The sequence below is a fragment of the Nycticebus coucang genome, chromosome 13, assembly GCF_027406575.1.
Source record: "Nycticebus coucang isolate mNycCou1 chromosome 13, mNycCou1.pri, whole genome shotgun sequence".
NCBI lineage: Eukaryota > Metazoa > Chordata > Mammalia > Primates > Lorisidae > Nycticebus > Nycticebus coucang.
This window is the reverse complement of record NC_069792.1, coordinates 11323969-11343062: the sequence shown is the minus strand read 5'-3', so window position 1 is coordinate 11343062 and position 19094 is coordinate 11323969. Positions and strand designations below refer to the sequence as shown.

Below are 19094 nucleotides of genomic sequence, written 5' to 3'. Positions count from 1 at the left end.
AACTATGAGCTCCTTATGGTGAGTAACCACATTTAAGCCACCAGCAAGCTGCCATTAATGTTTCAGACACAAGGGGAAAAAAAACCATTAAAAGTATGAAAATTCTGGAGACAGGCAAGATGGCCAACTGAAGCCAGCTTTCAGCAGAGGCTCCTATCCAGAGGGAGAAATAATGGCCAGGACCAACCCAATAAAGCAGAAGATCGGGAGCTGAGTTGAGAGAGAGGATTGACAGGTTTGCATTACCCCTCATGAGGGCAAGCTGGGACTCCAAGGAAACAAATTTCAGGTACAAAAATCCATCCCAAAGAGGATGGGAATCCTTCCCCTCCCCCACTTCATGAGAGTGGGTTGAGGAGAGTAGAGAACAGAGGACCTTTTGTTTCACCAAAGGGAAGAGAATGACTGAGGGCTGGGACTCCCTCCACAGAGAGATATCGCTACAAGCCCAGGCAGTTTCTTGCCCAGGCCAAAAGTTGAACTAATATTCTTCGTACCATCCTGAACTCCTAATCTACCCTTCCCTGCTCTCCTGGAGGTCTGGAAGACTACCCCCTGCAGAATCTAGACAGTCTGACAGATTTTTGCTAGGGCAGGGCATCTCATGAGAGGTGGGGCAGTTGCGCTGAAACTATAACTTTAATAGAGGCGGGGAGTCACAAGCGGAGAGAGACTTGCCCCGTGTTGGAAAGAGACAAGTGTCACAGACCACTGGAACCCGAAAGCACTGCTCTCTGGCTCCCTGCCCGGCTCCTGAGCCCCGCAGCTGGTGGCTGGTGGCTCTGCCATCCGGCCTGGCTCCTGTGACCCATGGCATCCCACCCGGTTCCAGTAACCTGCACACAGCAGTACTGCAGACCAGCGGCACCACCCCCGACAGTGGCAACACCACCCCTGACAGTGGTGGTGGCTCCATGGTCCCTCCCACTGGTGTCAAAATTGGAGACACCTCCCGAATTCTGTGGAACACAGGAGGGAACCTGATCTGACCTTCAGGGGTTGAGTGTGGCCAAGGCAGAGGCATGGTCTCTGAGTGAGAGAACCACACTCCTCCATGGTAACCCCGGCTGGGTACAGATGCAGATGGAACATGCCGCAGTTTCCAATGATCACTAGAGTGAATCAGGCCTGAATTAGTCCTGCCTGCAGGTTGCACAGTGAGATGGCCTGGTCAGGGAAGCACTGTCCCCCTCCTTTGACTTAGGTGCAAATCCCTTAGTATCAGAGAGAGCTGGGCTGCAGCCCTGCGGGTTAAACCAGTGACTAGGGGTGATGATGATACAAAATGGGAAAAGAGGCACCAGCCCCCTGGAATAATTCTATCACTGGGTGGGCCTATCTGACTCCACGGAGCACCAGAGCGAGTCACACTTGAGCTGCCAGTGGACCCCTCCAATTGCTGGAGACCTTTTGAACTCTCCCACTTGATCTGTGTTTGTGACAATTGGTTTGGAACTCTTGATCTGGGCGGATCACCCAGGGACTCTCCAAGGTTATACTCTGGTTGTGTCGTAGAGGGAGGGTCTGATGCTCTACTCCCAGTTATTGCCTATGGGAGGCAGGGTATCTTAATTGCTTGTATTCGTCCACAGCTGAGATTTCAACCCAAAGTCACTAGGATTGGTCAGAGTCTAGCTAAATACAAGACAGACCCACCTAGCCATATCATACCAAGTGGGTCCCCAGAGTCTCAGGCTGTAGTACTGAACAGGACCTTGGTAAAGCCATAGGGGAAAAGCCGCAGTCACCAATCCCAGCACTCTGGTAAAGGAATGATTACTTACATCCCCAGGAGTCCTCAATTTAATTCCGCCTTACCAGCCTCTCTAAACAAACAGTGAAAAATAACCATGGGGCGGAATCAGCTGGAAAAACTCAGGCAACATGAATAACCACAGTAGATCAACCCCAAGGTACGACAAAGGAGACACAACAGAAGATCCTATTCATAAACAAATGAATGAGATGTCAGAAATTGAGTTCAGAATTTGGATAGAAAATAATATTGACAGAAATGAAGTAAAAATTGGATTTAGAGGTTCAAGGAGTAATTCAAAAGTTGGCTCAAGCATTCAATGAATTCAAGGGAGGAGCAAGATGGTGGCCGAGTAACAGCTTCCTTGCAACTGCACGGTGAGTCTAGAGAGACAAGATTCTAGGCATCTCTGGCTGGTGGAATCTGCCTATAATCATCCCTTTGAGGTCAAAGGGAGTCAGCGAGAGACTTCTGGACGCCAAGAAGAGTAAAAATGCAGTGGAAAACTGGCAAGTGCTTGTGTGTGTTCGTTTGGTCTAATACCCCGGGCTGTTAAGTACAGCAGCAGTGTGAGTGCAGGCTGGAGGGGCCTTACCTGTGAACCGATTTGGTGTTTTTGGACTTGGCACTCAGTTGAACTGCATTAGGAGAGCTTGGGCAGGAGTGCGGAAAATTTGGGCGTTGTTTAGGGCCTTAGACTGAGCGGCTGAGCAGGACGGAGTTAATAGTGTTCAGCTGTGGGCCGCATAGAGCCATTGCTAGAGAACTGCCCTGGCACGCTCTGCCCTCAGGGTCACAGAGCAAGGATCCAGCGGGAGCTAGTAATCTAGTGACTGAGCAGACTAAAAAGGCGGGGACTGAGCTGCCTTACAATTATAGCCCTCAGGGGCAGAGTTAGACGGGTTTTGGCAAACTGGGTAAGTGGATAGCCACTTCAACAGTGATCCCAGGGACAAGCGCTTTCCTGTGAAAGCTACTGCTTAGCCAACTTTTAGCACTTAAAAGTGCCTTTTAAGAGGGCTGAGGAGAGATTTAGGCTTTCTACCCTGCAGGGTTTGAGAAATCAGCAGAGGCCTCCAGACTTTCAGCATTGTGATTAACATCTCATACTCCAGAAGATCACCTGTTGCCCAGACAATATTCAGCAAGGTATATATATATATATATATATATATATATACACACACACATATACTGTTTTGGTTTTTTTTGTTCTTTTTGTTGTTGTTTCTGGTTGTTTTTTAATTTCAACCTTTTCCCTATAGATTTTTCTTTTCTTTCTCCATTTTTCTAGTTTAAATACAATTTCCCATTGCTGCCTTTTTCAATAATTAGAACTTCATTTCTGCTAGTGATTCTACCCCTGTTATTTGGTTTTCCCCCAAATTTTATCCCGTAAAGTTTTCTATTTGCTTGTTTTAGTTTGATTTAGAGCATTTTTGTCTGCCCTCTCTACTTGGTGGAGGTGAGGTACTGTGTCCAAACAGGCTAGCAAAGAGCTGCTGACCTCAAGGGAGCCACTCAATCTGGCACCCCCAGAGGTTGGGGTTTTTAAGGATGTACCATAGTGCCCTGCTGTACACCTATATTGCTCTGACTCCCTCTTTCTATGCCTCTCTCTTTTTTGTCAATATTCCCTTTTACCCACCCCCTCTCCTTTCTCCTTTTTCTTTCTTTTCTTTCTTTTTTTTAATCCCTTCTTGCTCTTCAATCTTTTCATCCTTCTGGTCCTGTGCCAAAAGGACTCATCGAACCCTAGTCCAGAGGCATGGCAACTTAAAGAGCAAGAGGAAGTAAAAGGAAAATTAAGGCAAGGAAAAAGATAAAAGAAATCACTCATGAGGAAGAATCAGCAGAAAAATCCTGGCAACATGAAGAACCAGTCCAGAGCAACCCCTCCAAGGGACCATGAGGTAGCTACTGCAGAGGATTCCACCTATAAAGAAATCTTAGAAATGACAGAAAGGGAATTTAGAATACACATGATGAAAACAATAAAGTAAATGATGCAAACAATGTACGAAACTGCTAATAAAGTGGAAAGGAAATCCAAAAATAGAATCAACTAAGAGATGAACAATATGAAGAATATAGAAAGGATATAGCAGAGCTGAAGGAACTGAAGCAATCAGGGAACTTAAAGATGCAATACAAAGTATCAGCAACAGATTAGACCATGCAGAAGAAAGAATTTTGGAGGTAGAGGACAAAGTTCTTGAGATAACTCAGATAACTGAAGAGGCAGAAAAGAAGAGAGAGAAAGCAGAACGTTCACTGTCAGAATTATGGGACTTTACGAAGCGTTCCAACATACGAGTTATAGGTATCCCAGAAGGGGAAGAAGAATGCCCCAGGGGAATGGAAGCCATATTAGAGAATATTATAAATGAAAATTTCCCAAACATCACCAAAGATTCTGACACACTCCTTTCAGAAGGATATCAGATCCCAGGTCGCCTCAACTCTAACCGAGCTTCTCCAAGACATGCTGTGATGAACTGTCCAAAGTTGAGACAAAAGAAAAGATTTTGCAAGCTGCCAGGAGTAAGTGCCAGTTGACTTATAAGGGCAAATCGATCAGGGTGACTGCAGACCTCTCTAATGAAACTTTCCAAGCAAGAAGACAATGGTCATCTACCTTTAATCTACTTAAACAGAACAATTTCCAACCGGAATTCTATATCCTGCTAAGCTAAGCTTTAAAACTGATGGAGAAATCAAATCATTTACTGATACACAAACACTGAGGAAATTTGCCACAACAAGACCAGCTCTACAGGAAATACTTCAACCTGTTCTACCTACTGACCATCACAATGGATGAGCAGCAAAGTAAAAACTCAGCATTTAAGGACAGAACCTAACTTCCACACTGATGCAAAAGATAAAGCTAAGCAATGGACTCCCAGAAAATAAGATGAATAGAATACTACCACACTTATCAATTATCTCAATAAATGTTAATGGCTTGAATGCCCTACTGAAGAGGCACAGATTGGCTGCCTAGATTAAAAAACACAGACCATCCATTTGCTGTCTGCAGGAAACACACAAATTAAAGGCAAATTAAAAGACAAATTAAACCTCCAAGTCAAGAGTTGGAAGACAATTTCTCAGGCAAATGGAATTCAGAAGAAAAGAGAAGTTGCAATCTTATTTTCAGATACATGTGGATTTAAAGCAACTAAAGTCAAACAAAGATTGTCACTTTATATTGGTCAAGGGAAAAATACAACAAGATGTTTCAATGCTAAATATTTATGCACCCAATTTAAATGCCTCCAGATTCTTGAAACAGACCTTACTCAGTCTGGGCAATATGATATCTGATAATACCATAATAACAGGGGACTTTAACATGCCTCTTACAGAGCTGGACAGATACTCTAAGCAGAAATTAAACAAAGGTATAAGGGACTAAAATGAGACCCTAGAACAACTAGTGCTTGATAGACGCATTTAGAACACTCCATTCCAAAGCTAAAGAATATATACTCTTCTCACTGCCCCATGGAACATTCTCCAAAATTGACCATATCCTATGACACAAAATAAAACTCAATAGAATCAAAAGAATTGAAATTTTACCTTGTATCTTCTCAAGACCACAAGGCACTAAAGGTGGAACTCAACTCCAACAAAAATGTTCAACCCCACACAAAGGCATGGAAATCAAACAACCTTCTCTTGAATGACTGTTGGGTGCAGGAAGAAATAAAAAGGGGAAACCATTAACATCCTTGAGCATAACAACGACGACAACATAAGCTACCAAAACTAGTGGGATACTGCAAAAGCCGTTTTGAGAGGAAAATTTATCGCTTTAGATGCTTACATTCGAAAAACAGACAAAGAGCGCATCAACAAACTCACAAGCCACCTTATGGAATCGGAAAAAGAAGAACAACCTAAGCCTAAACCCAGTAGAAGACAAGAAATCACCAAAATTAAATCAGAGATCAATGAAATTGAAAACAAAAGAATCTTTTAGAAAATTAATGAAATAAGGAGTCGGTTTATTGAAAAAATAAATAAAACAGATAAACCTTTGGCCAGGCTAACAAGAAATAGTAAAGTAAAATCTCTAGTAACCTCAATGAGAAATGATAAAGGGGAAATTACAACTGATGCCACAGAGATACAAGAGATCATCTCTGAATACTACCAGAAACGCTGTGCCCAGAAATTTGACAATGTGAAGAAAATGGATCAATATTTGGAATCACATCCTCTCCCTAGACTTAGCCAGGAAGAAATAGAGCTCCAGGAGAGACCAATTTCAGGCACTGAGATGAAAGAAACAATAAAAAAGCTTCCAACAAAAAAATACCCTAGTACAGATGGCGTCACACCAGAATTCTATCAAACCTTCAAGGAAGAGCTTATTCCTGTACTGCAAAAATTATTCCAAAAAATTGAGGGGGAAGGAATCTTCTCCAACACGTTCCATGAAGCAAACAACACCCTGACACCAAAACCAGGAAAAGACCCAATTAAAAATGAAAATTTCAGACCAATTTCACTAATGAATATAGATGCAAAAATTCTCAACAAAATCCTAGCCAACAGATTACAGCTTATCATCAAAAAAGTCATACATCATGATCAAGTAGGTTTCATCCCAGGGATGCCAGGTTGGTTTAATATACGCAAGTCCATAAACGTTATCGACCATATTAACAGAGGCAAAAATAAAGACCTTATGATGCTCTCAATAGATGCAGAAAAAACATTCAATAAAATCCAGCATCTTTTTATAACTAGAACACTGAAGAGTATAGGCATAGGTGGCACATTTCTGAAACTGATTGAAGTTATCTATGACAAACCCACAGCTAATATTTTACTGAATGGAGTAAAACTGAAAGCTTTTCTTCTTAGAACTGGAACCAGACAAGGTTGTCCTCTGTCACCTTACTATTCAACACAGTGCTGGAAGTTCTAGCCAATACAATTAGGCAAGACAAGGAAATAAAGGGAATCCAAATGGGAGCAGAGGAGGTCAAACTCTCCCTCTTTGCTGATGACATAATCTTATACTTAGAGAATGCCAAAGACTCAACCACAAGACTCCTGGAGGTCATTAAAACCTACAGTAATATTTCAGGATATAAAATCAATGTCCACAAGTCAGTAGCCTTTGTATACACCAATAAAAGTCAAGATGAGAAGCTAATTAGGGACATAACACCCTTCACCATAGTTTCAAAGAAAATGAAATACCTAGGAATATACCTAACAAAAGAGGTGAAGGACCTCTCTAAAGAAAATTATGAAATCCTAAGAAAGGAAATAGCAGAGGATATTAACAAATGGAAGAACATACCATGCTCATGGATGGGAAGAATCAACATTGTTAAATGTCTATACTTCCCAAACCAATCTACCTATTTAATGCCATTCCTATTAAAATATCAACATGGTACTTTCAAGATTTGGAAAAAATGATTCTGCGTTTTGTATGGAAACAGAGAAAGCCCAGTATAGCTAAGGCAGTTCTTAGTAATAAAAATAAAGCTGGGGGCATCACCATACCAGATTTTAGTCTGTACTACAAAGCCATAGTGGTCAAGACAGCATGGTACTGGCACAAAAATAGAGACATAGACATTTGGAATCAAATAGAAAACCAGGAAATGAAACTAACATCTTATAACCACCTAATCTTCTATAAACCTAACAAGATCATACCTTGGGGGAAAGACTCCCTATTCAATAAATGGTGCTGGGAGAACTGGATATCCACATGTAAAAGACTGAAACTAGACTCACACATTCCTACACTCACAAAAATTGATTCAAGATGGATAAAGGACTTAAACTTAAGGCATGAAACAATAAAAATCCTCAAAGAAAGCATAGGAAAAACGCTGGAAGATATTGGCCTGGGGAAAGACTTCATGAAGAAGACTGCATGAAGAATGCAATTGCAACAGCAACAAAAATAAACAAATGGGACTTCATTAAACTGAAAAGCTTCTGTACAGCTAAGGAGACAACAACCAGAGCAAATAGACAACCTACACCATGGGAAAGGATATTTGCATATTTTGAATCAGACAAAAGCTTGATAACTAGGATCTATAGAGAACTCAAATTAATCCACATGAAAAAGCCAACAATCCCATGAATAGAACCTTCTCTAAAGAAGACAGACAAATGGCTAACATATAAAAAAATATTCATCATCCCTATCTATTAGAAAAATGCAAATCAAAACCACCCTGATACCATCTAAACCCAGTGAGAATGGCCCACATCACAAAATCTCAAAACTGCAGATGCTGGTGTGGATGTGGAGAGAAGGAAACACTTTCACACTGCTGGTGGGAATGCAAACTAGTACAATCTTTTTGGAAGGAAGTATGGAGAAACCTCAAAGAATTCAAGCTAGACCTCCTATTTGATCGTACAATCCCTTTGCTGGGCATCTATCCAGAAGGAAAAAAATCCTTTTATCATAAAAACACTTGCACTAGACTGTTTATTGCAGCTCATTTTACAATTGGCAAAATGTGGAAACAGCCTATATGCCCACCAACCCTGGAATGGATTAACAAGCTGTGGTATATGTACACCATGGAATACTATTCAGCCATTAAAAAAAAAATGGAGACTTTACATCCTTTGTATTAACCTGGATGGAAGTAGAGCACATTATTCTTAATAAAGCATCACAAGAATGGAGAAGCATGAATCGTATGTATTCAATTTTGATATGAGGACAATTAATGAAAATTAAGGACATGGTGGGGGTGGGGGAAGGGGATAGCAGAGAAAGAAGGAGGGAGGGTTGGGGAAAGGAAGAGCAGAGAGAGGGAAGGAGGAAGGGGAGTGGGGCCTTGGTTTGTGCCACATCTTTTGAGGGCAAGACACAATTGCAAGAGAAACTTTGCCTAACAAATGCAGTGTAACCTGGTTTCTTGTACCCTCAATGAATCCCCCAAAATTAAAAAAATAAAAGAATTCAATGAATTCAAAGATAAAATCACCAATGATTTTGACAGATTGAGGCAGGAATTCGCATCCCTCAAAGACCTGAGAAATTCAGTAGAATCCCTCAGTAATAAGATGGAGCAGGCAGAAGAAAGGATCTCAGACAATGAAGACAAAGGTTTTGAACACACCCAAATGCTCAAAGACGGAGAGAAGTGGAGAGCAAAGATGAATCATTCCCTGAGAGAGTTGTGGGATCACTCCAAAAAAAGCAAACATTCGCCTTATTGGAATTCCTAAAGGTAATGAGAATGATCTCAAAGGAACACCTGCTGTACTCCAAGAGATTTTAGAGGAAAACTTCCCAAGCATGGGAAGAGATACTGAAATTCAGATAGCAGACAGTTTCAGAACCCCAGCACTACTCAATCCAAATAAAATATTCTTTAGACATACTGTAATTAACTTCACCAAAGTTAATATGAAAGAGAAAATCCTCCAAGCAGCCAGATGTAAGAAAATCATAACCTGCAAGTGGAAGAATGTTAGAATGACTGCACATCTTTCTGCTAAAATACTTTAATGACAAACACACGTTGAAGAAATTTGCCATAACCAAATCAGCTCTTCAGGATATTCTCAGACACATCCTCCATAATGACCAGCACAATGCTCTACCACCACAGTAAACTCAATCTGATATTCCTGACCAAACCCAATTTCCACAGTGGTGAAAAGATTTAAAATGTCCACTGGACTTCTGATAAATTTGACACCCAAAATATTAACAAGCTTATCAGTACTCTCAATTAATGTGAATGGCTTAAATTCTCCTCTTAAGATGCACAGGTTGGTTGACTGGATAGAAAAGCTCAGGCCAGATATCTGCTCCATACATGAATCTCTCTTTACCTTAAAGGATAAATTTAAACTCAGGGTGAAGGGATAGACATCTCTAATCCAGGCAAATGGAAATCAGAAAAATGTATTTCCAGATACATTAGGCTTTAAACCAACAAAAGTAAGGAAAGACAAGGATGGTCACTTCATATTTGTTAAGGGAAACACTCAACACGATGAGATATCAATTATTAACATTTATGCACTCAACCAAAATGTGCCTCAATTTATAAGCAACACCCTAACAGACATGAACAATTTGATATCTTCCAGCACCATAATAGTTGGAGATTTTAACACCCCTTTAGCAGTGTTGGATAGAGCCTCCAAGAAGAAACTAAACAAAGAAATTCTGGACTTAAAATTTAACCATACAACAATTGAATTTAATAGACATCTACAGAACATTTAATCCTAACAACAGTGAATACACATTCCTCTCAACTGCCCATGGAACATCCTGCAAAATTGATCACATCTTAGGTAACAAGGCTAACCTCAGCAAATTTAAAAGAACAGAAATTATTCCTCGTATTTTCTCAGATCATCATGGGATAAAAGTCAAACTCACCAATAACAGGAATCTGCATACTCATACAAAGACATGGAAACTAAATAACCTTATGCTGAAAGATAGCTGGGTCAAAGATGAGATTAAAAGGAAATTACTAAGTTTTTGGAACAGGATGACAATGAACAGAACCTCTGGGATACCACAAAGTCAGTCCTAAGAGGGAAATATATAGCGCTGCCAAGTCTTCCTTAAGCGAACGGAAAGAGAGGAAGTCAACAACTTAATGGGACATCTCAAGCAACTGGAAAAGAAAGAACACTCCAACCTCAAACCCAACAGAAGAAAAGAAATAACCAAATTATAGCAGAATTAAATGAAATCGACAGCAAAAGAATTATTCAAAAGATCAAAGAACTAAAAAGTTGTTTTTTTTTTAAAAGTTTAACAAAATTGATAAACCTTTCGCTAGCCTAACCAGAAATAGAAAATTAAAATGTCTAATTTCATCAATCGGAAATGACAAAGGCAAAATAACAACAGACACCTCAGAAATTCAAAAAATTCTTAATGAATACTACAAAAAACTCTCTTCTCAGAAATACGAAAATCTGAAAGAAATTGACCAATACCTGGAAGAACGCTACCTTCCTAGACTTACCCAGAGAGAATTAGAAATGTTGAACAGACCTATATCAAATACTGAAATAACATCAACTATATAAAATCTCCCAGAAAAGTAGAGTCCAGGACCAGATGACTTCACATTGAAATTCTATCAAACGTTTACAGAGGAACTAGTACCTGTATTACATAACATTTTCCAAAGCATAATAGAAAAAGAAGGAATACTTCCCAACACATTCTATGAAGCAAATATCACCCTGATCCCCAAACCAGGAAAAGACCCAACGAGAAAAGAAAATTATAGACCAATATCACTAATGAATATAGATGCAAAAATATTCAATTAGATCCTAGCAAACAGAATCCAGCAATACATCAAACAAATTATACACCATGACCAAGTTGGTTTTATCCCAGGGTCTCAAGGATGGTTTAATATATGTAAATCTATAAATATAATACATCACATAAAGAAAATAAAAAATGACCAAATGATTCTCTAAATCGATGCAGAAAAAGCTTTTGATAATATCCAGCATCCATTTATGATCAGAACACTTAAGAAAATAGGTATAGAAGGGACGTTTCTTATACTGATAGAGGCCATCTACAGCAAACACACAGCCAATATTGTATTGAATGGAGTTAAAATGAAATCATTTCCCCTCAGATCAGGAACCAGGCAAGGTTGCCCATTGTCTCCACTGCTTTTTAACATTGTAATGGAAGTCTTAGCCATCATAATCAGGCAAGAAAAGTCCATCAAAGGTATCCATATAGGGTCAGAGAAAATCAAACTTTCACTCTTCACAGATGATATGATTGTGTATCTGGAAAACCCCAGGAATTCAACTACAAAACTCTTAGGAGTGATCAAGGAATATGGCAGCATCTCTAGTTACAAAAGCAATACTCACAAACCTGTAGCCTTTATATATACCAACAGTAGTCAATCTGAAAAAAACAGTCAAGGACTCTATTCCTTTTACAGTAGTGCTAAAGAAGATGAAATATTTGGGAGTTTACCTAACAAAGGATATGAAAGATTCTATAAAGAGAACTATGAAACTCTGAGAAAAAAAATAGCTGCAGATGTTAACAAATGGAAAAATATACCATGCTCATGGCTGGGAAGAATCAACATTTTTAAAATGTCCATACTACCCAAAGCAATATACAATTTTAATGCAATCCCTATTAAAGCTCCTCTGTCATACTTAAAAAACCTTGAAAAAACAATAGTTCATTTTATATGGAATCATAAAAAACCTTGAATAGCCAAGACATTACTCAGAAATAAAAACAAAGCAGGAGGAATTACGCTAACAGACCTCAGACTACACTATAAATCGATAGTGATCAAAACAGCATGGTACTGGCACAAAAACAGAGAGGTAGATGTATGGAACAGAATAGAGAATCAAGAGATGAATCCAGCTAATTAGCATCATTTGATCTTCGATAAGCCAATCAAAAACATTTAATGGGGAAAAGACTCTCTATTTAACAAATGGGTGAACTGGCTGGCAACCTGTAGAAGACTGAAACTAGACCCACACCTTTCACCATTAACAAAGATAGACTCTCACTGGATAAAAGATTTAAACTTAAGACATGAAACTATAAAAATACTAAAAGAAAGTGCAGGTAAAACACTTGAAGAAATTGGCCTGGGAGAATATTTTATGAGGAGGAACCCCTGGGCAAGTGAAGCAACACCAAAAACACATTACTAGGATCTGATCAAACTAAAAATCTTCTGCACAGCCAAGAACACAGTACGTAAAGCAAGCAGACAGCCCTCAGAATGGGAGAAGGTATTTGCAGGTTATGTCTCTGACAAATGTTTAATGACCAGAATCCAAAGAGAACTCAAACGTATTAGCAAGAAAAGAACAAGTGATCCCATCTCAGTGTGGGCAAGGGACTTGAAGACAAACTTCTCTGAAGAAGACAGGTGCACGGTTTACAGACACAAGAAAAAAAGCTCATCATCTTTAATCATCAGAGAAATGCAAATCAAAACCACTTTGAGATATGAACTAACTCCAGTAAGATTAGCCCACATCACAAAATCCCCAAACCAGAGATGTTGGCGTGGATGTGGAGAAAAGGGAACACTTCTGCAGTGCTAGTGGGAATGCAAACTAATACGTTCCTTTTGGAAAGATGTTTGGAGATCACTTAGGAATCTAAAAATAGACCTGCCATTTGATCCTGCAATTCATCTACTAGGTATATATCCAGAAGACCAAAAATCAATGTATAACAAAGATATTTGCACCAGAATGTTTATTGCAGCCCAATTCATAATTGCTAAGTCATGGAAGAAGCTCAAGTGCCCACTGACCTATGAATAGATTAACAAATGGTGGTATATGTACACTATGGAATATCATGCAGCCTTAAAAAAGATAGACACTTTACCTTTTTTATGTTTACACAATGGAGCTAGAACATATTCTTCTTAGCAAAGTATCTCAAGAATGTAAGAAAAAGTATCCAATGTACTCGGCCCTACTATGAAACCAATTTGTAAGCACCCACACTTCCATATGAAAGCTATAACCCAATTACAGCCCAAGATGAAGGGGAGAGAGGAGGGGCGGATAGGTGAAGGGAGGGTAATTGGTAGGACCATACCTACGGTGCATTTTACAAGGGTGCATGTTAAATGTACTAAGTGTAGAATATAAATGTCTTAACATAATAATTAAGATAATGCAGTGAAGGCTATGTTAACTAGTTTGATGAAGTATTTCAAATTGTTTATAAAACCAGCACATGTACCGCACAATTGCATTAATGTACACAGCTATGATTTAATAAAAAAAGGTATGGAAATTCTTTTCATTCTCCAAATACTCTCTTACTATTTCATACATTGAATAATGGAATGAGTACTTCTTTGGTTGAAAGATTAAAGCTTCCCTCCAATAGCTTCAACCTTAAAAAGGTTTAATGAGGGCGGCGCCTGTGGCTCAGTGAGTAGGGCGCTGGCCCCATATACCGAGGGTGGCAGGTTCAAACCCAGCTCCGGCCAAACTGCAACAATAAAAAATAGCCGGGCGTTGTGGCGGGTGCCTATAGTCCCAGCTGCTCGGGAGGCTGAGGCAAGAGAATCACATAAGCCCAAGAGCTGGAGGTTGCTGTGAGCCATGTGATGCCAGGGCACTCTACCCGAGGGCAGTAAAGTGAGACTCTGTCTCTACAAAAAAAAAAAAAAAAGGTTTAATGAGATGATTTAAATAAGGAAAGAATATCCAAGGAAGGCCTTGAGTGAATGCTGTGGTAACAGATACTTCTTCAAAAAAAGTAATCAATAGTTGGCCTTTTATAATGCAGATGTCACAAATATTTTCTCTTAATAGCAAACCTCAATTTTTATAAAAATAATAATCTAAAATCAAATCTAAAAAATAAATAAAATCTATAAGCATAATGTTATTTGCTACATTATACTTTTTGATACCTTTGTTGAGGTATAATTGATATAAGAGAAACTGTACTTAAATATAAAATTTGGTTAGTTTTGACATATGTATACCTCAAAAGCCATTGGTCCCCTAAAATTTCTGCATACGTCATGGTAATCCATCCCTGATTCCACCTGTATCCTAGCCAGCAAATGATTTGCCTTCTGTCACTATATAGTGCTCTGCCTCTTCCAGGATTTTATGTAAATGCAATCACATAGTATTTTTTGGTCTAGGTTTTTTCACTCACTATAATTATTTTTAGAATCTCTGCCTTTGTTCCATGTATCAATGGTCAATCCCTCTTTATTGTTTAGACATATTTCATTGTAAAGTTAAATCACAATTTCGTTACCAATTGACTTGTTAATTGGCATTTGGGTTGTTCCCAGTTTGGGTTATTACAAACAAAGCTGCTACAAATTACTTGTGAACAATTTCTTTCTGAAGGTGCATGAAAACATGTTTATGTTGGGTAAATATATAGGAGTAAAATAGCTACCGGTAGAGGTCTTGAAGGCAGATGTGATGTTTTAGGTCCATCAGTGCACTGCAGCCTTTCAGCTGACTCCAAAATTTACACAACACATTGTTTCACTGAAAGGGGTGCAGCAGGGAAAGGCAAGACTTTTCTTGCCTCCTTTGGTGCTTAAAAAGAACAATCTTGAAATCAGAAGGCTGCAGATTGCCTCTGGTAAGGAGTATGGTAGATGTAAGTTTAATTTCTAAAGAAATGACTGAATTTCTTGGTTGTACTATTTTTACATTCTGGCCAGCCATATATCTTCTATAGTTAAGTGCCAGCTTCAATCATTAAATCATTAAAAAAAACTGGACTGCCTTCTTATTATGAACTGTAACAATTACTGTAGATATTCTAGATACAAATCCTTTGTGAGATATATGTTTTGATAGTATTTTCTCCCAGTCTGTAGTTTGCCTATAAATTTAATTTTTTTTTTTCAACAGTCTTACTATGTTGCCCTCGGTAGAGTACTGTATTGTCACAGCTCACAGCAACCTCAAAGAAATAGGATCCTGCTTTCTTACCCAGGCTGGAGTGGGCTCAAGTGATATATCGGTCTAAGTAGCTGGGACTACAGGTACAAGCTGCCATGCCTTGTTACTTTTTCATTTTTATTTTCTGTAAAGAAGGGAGTCTAGCTATGTTGCCCAAGCTGGTCTTGAACTCCTGACCAAGTGATCCTCTTGCCTCTGCCTCTGAAAATGATGGGATTAGAGGGATAAAGCCACTGCTATTTTTTTAACTGTCTTTTTTTCCCCTTCAAATTTATTTACTTAAAGGTGGTATCTGTGGGTCAGTGAGTAGGGCGCTGAACCCATATAGCAAGGGTGGTGGGTTTAAATCCAGCCCTAGCCAAACTGCAACAACAAAAAACAGCCAGGCATTGTGGTGGGCACCTGTAGTCCCAGCTACTTGGGAGGCTGAGGCAAGAGAATTGCCTAAGCCCAAGAGCTGGAGGTTGCTGTGAGCTGTGATGCCATAGCACTCTACTGAGGGTGACAAAGAAAATATTTTAGAATTTTCAAAATTTTATAATTTAAGAGGCCAGTAACTTACATTTAAACAAATGTAGAACATAAGTCACATAAACAGTACTCCCCAGTCTTCATCATTAATCCAATGTAAGCTCTAAATTAGTCTCTCTTACCTTTTATTTCCAATAAGCATAATAACCATGTTGGAATTGGAATGCTGGCGAGCATCTTCTAACCAGGTTGTCAAATGGTTGAATGTATCTCTCCTAAACATAAAAAATAATCCGATTACTATTTTCAAATCATTTCTCCTAGTTTTGTACATGAACAGTATACATATTAAGACGCACCAGTATCAGCCATATATGTAATGAGAAACAGATAACAAGTACAATACCTGGGTTTAAACTTCACTGATTACAGTTCAATTTATAAATTAAGTGTAGCAGTACTTTAGAAAATTCCAATGAATAAATAAATATAACCAATTTGATCAATTTGGGGTGCTTATTTAAATTTAAAAAAATTCAGTTGCAGATTTTTGTAGTACATTTAAATTTGATTCAAGACATAATTTTAATGACAAGTTCATGAAAGCAAAGCTATTCTTTTATTACTGATAATGATAATTATTTAGACAAATTCTCTGTATTGACTACTGAAGTAGAAATGTCCCAAGTTCTCACCTTGTAATATCATACACTAGCAATGCTCCTGCTGCACCTCTGTAGTATGACCTTGTGATGGAACGAAATGACTCTTGCCCTGCCTATGAAGAAAGGAAAGGTTGAGAGAGTTCTTTAATACAATGTTCTCTATATTTTCATGTTATTCTTTTTAGAATATGGGCAGGTAGGAGAGGAATAAAGGGAATAAAGAAAACTTAACTTCACCAGTCGTAGGAAAAAGTCACATAACACCACTGTTGCTCAAATCAACCAGACACACATGTAGCCACTCCTGCACCCCACCCACCCACCCAAGACCTCTAAACCCTTTTTGGCAAACCCTGACAACCCAATTTACTGAATGGCTTCACAATACATGAATCATTATTAGAGGACAGAATGGACTCCTAGCAACTAAGCTCTGAAGACAAATTTGAAAGGAAGCAAATAACCCAGAGCCTCACATTTGAATTCAATATCCCACTCCCTGGGGCAGCTGTTAACACTAGAATAAATAAAGCCCATTGTAAATAAATGATGAATGACATCTTTACGCCCACCATCTGCTGGTGTAAAGGTTGTTGGAAGGCCAAGGATGCAGATTTTATCAGTTATATCATAAACTGCAGCAAGCCTTCAACAGTCATCACATGGAATTCTTTGAGCAATCATTTTATTATGAAAAACAGAAAATGGTTCTAAATTTAATTTATATGATTTTTTTCTCCACACTTAATCAATTTTCTCTGTATTTGATATATAATTCTTGTCAAAAGGCAACAGGACATAAAAGTCATCTTTATATCCACTGTGAAACAGACACAAGAGATTAAGAAAAACTAGGTAATTTTTCTTTTACTTGTGGTACTAAATGTTCTATTTTTAAAGAATGGCTGGTGAGGAATGCAAGTATTGTCTCTACATTTAAAACTGAGACAGTTCTTATCAAGTTTCTTTTCATTTTTAATCATTTTTATATTATAGTACTTTGAGAAAAATAAGCCTATTAATTAAGTAAAAATAAAGCCTATTTTAACAATTTTTATATTCAAAATCTACTAACTTGAAAACTATTCAAGATTCCCCGTTGTAAGTTTTGCTCTTCCAGTGTGAACATTTAGCCCTTTCTACCTACAGAATGCACACAGACAGCTCATGTTCTATCCTGTGATAACACTCAACACTCTATAATGCTTTACTTCATTGCTCCTTCCTCTATACGCCCTCCCTCCGATTCTTCCCACCTCCAGGGTCTAGGGTTGGGTCTGGACACAGCAGGCATTCAGAGAAAGCCTGCTGAATGAAAGAATACATCCTAACGTCTCACTCCTGTGCATAAAAAGGTCAGTACTCCACCCCAACAGAGTGGACAGCTGTAAATCCTAACATGCTAAGATTCAATGAAAATATTAATAACTTCTCCCATGAGCAAACTAACAATTAGACCTCTTAGTAACCAATTTTGACACAGAAAATGTCTTATGCTTAGTTAGAAACTGACAACAGCGTCATACAAAAGAGCTGTAAAAATAGCTTAATTATTTCACATAGTTTGGGGTTAAAAAACTAGAAACTACAGTTAAAAGCATGACATTGTCGCTTGGCGCCTGTGGCTCAAGCAGCTGGGGCACCAGCCACATGCACTGGAGCTCATGGGTTCAAATCCAGCCCAGGTCTGCCAAGCAATGGTGACGGCTGCAACCAAAAAATAAAAAGAAAGAAAGAAAGAGAGAAAAAAAAATAGCCGGGCAATGTGGTGAGCGCCTGTAGTCCCAGCTACTTGGGAGCCTGAGGCAAGAGAATCACTTAAGCCTAGGAGTTGGAGAGATTGCTGTGAGCTGGGATGCCACGCACTCTACCCAGGGTGACAGCTTGAGACTCTGTCTCAAAAAAAAAAAAAGCATGACATTGTTACATCTTTCTGAAAAAGTCTTTTCAAATCCAAAGTTAAAAATGGAAGAATTATAGAATAACTTCTTTAATTGCTTAGCATGAGAAAACAAAGGACTAGATCTTTGTGGGAATCACATGTACCAAGAAAGGATTCTATAGTAAATATAGTAGTTGTCCCTTATTTGTGGTTTTGCTTCCCACAGTTTCAATTACCTGTGGCCAATCACAGTCTGAAAACATTAAATGAAAGGTCTAGAAATTAAAATATCCTAGGTTTTAAACTGAACACCATTCTTAGTAGTATGATGAAATCTTGCACATCCTGCTGAGGAATATCCCTTGTCCAAAATGCTTGGGACCGGTACTTCAGATTCTTTTGGATTCTGAAATATTTGCAATTTACTGATTGAGTATCCCTATTCTGAAAATCAGGTAATCCAGAAATCTGAAACACAACAATGAGCATTTCCAATGAGCATCATGTTAGAGCTCAAAGTTTAAAATTTTTATATTAGGTATGTTCAAAGTATAGCATCTTGGTTATCGGATAGAACAAACCTAAGTACATAAAGGGTGCTATTCTAAATTTCAGGCATCCAGTGGGGGGTCTTGGAAAGTATCCCTTACAGACAAGGAGGGACTATTATAATATAAAAAAGATGAATATTTCATTAGTTCAGAATAAAAATCAGGTTCAGGGCTCTTACATCTCCCATGTTTAACCAATGAGCAAAGGTAAAGTTTTTTAAAAAGATCTGGCTAGTACGTTTTGTAGGATAAATTAAAATGAACACATTGCTATTGTGAGACCTAAAACTTCCATGTTT

General features: G+C 38.7%; 1 protein-coding gene across 1 annotated transcript in view; it reads right to left on the bottom strand.

Moving 5' to 3' along the window:
* The window catches only part of RAB2A (RAB2A, member RAS oncogene family), a 113396-nt gene that overhangs the window by 38536 nt on the left and 55766 nt on the right, over positions 1 to 19094 (bottom strand). The window contains exons 4-5 of the mRNA XM_053558599.1: positions 16393 to 16475; positions 15880 to 15972 (exon numbers count right to left, since the gene is read on the bottom strand). Of these exons, the coding sequence (XP_053414574.1) occupies positions 15880 to 15972; positions 16393 to 16475 (176 nt within the window). The remainder of the gene's footprint in view (positions 1 to 15879; positions 15973 to 16392; positions 16476 to 19094) is intronic.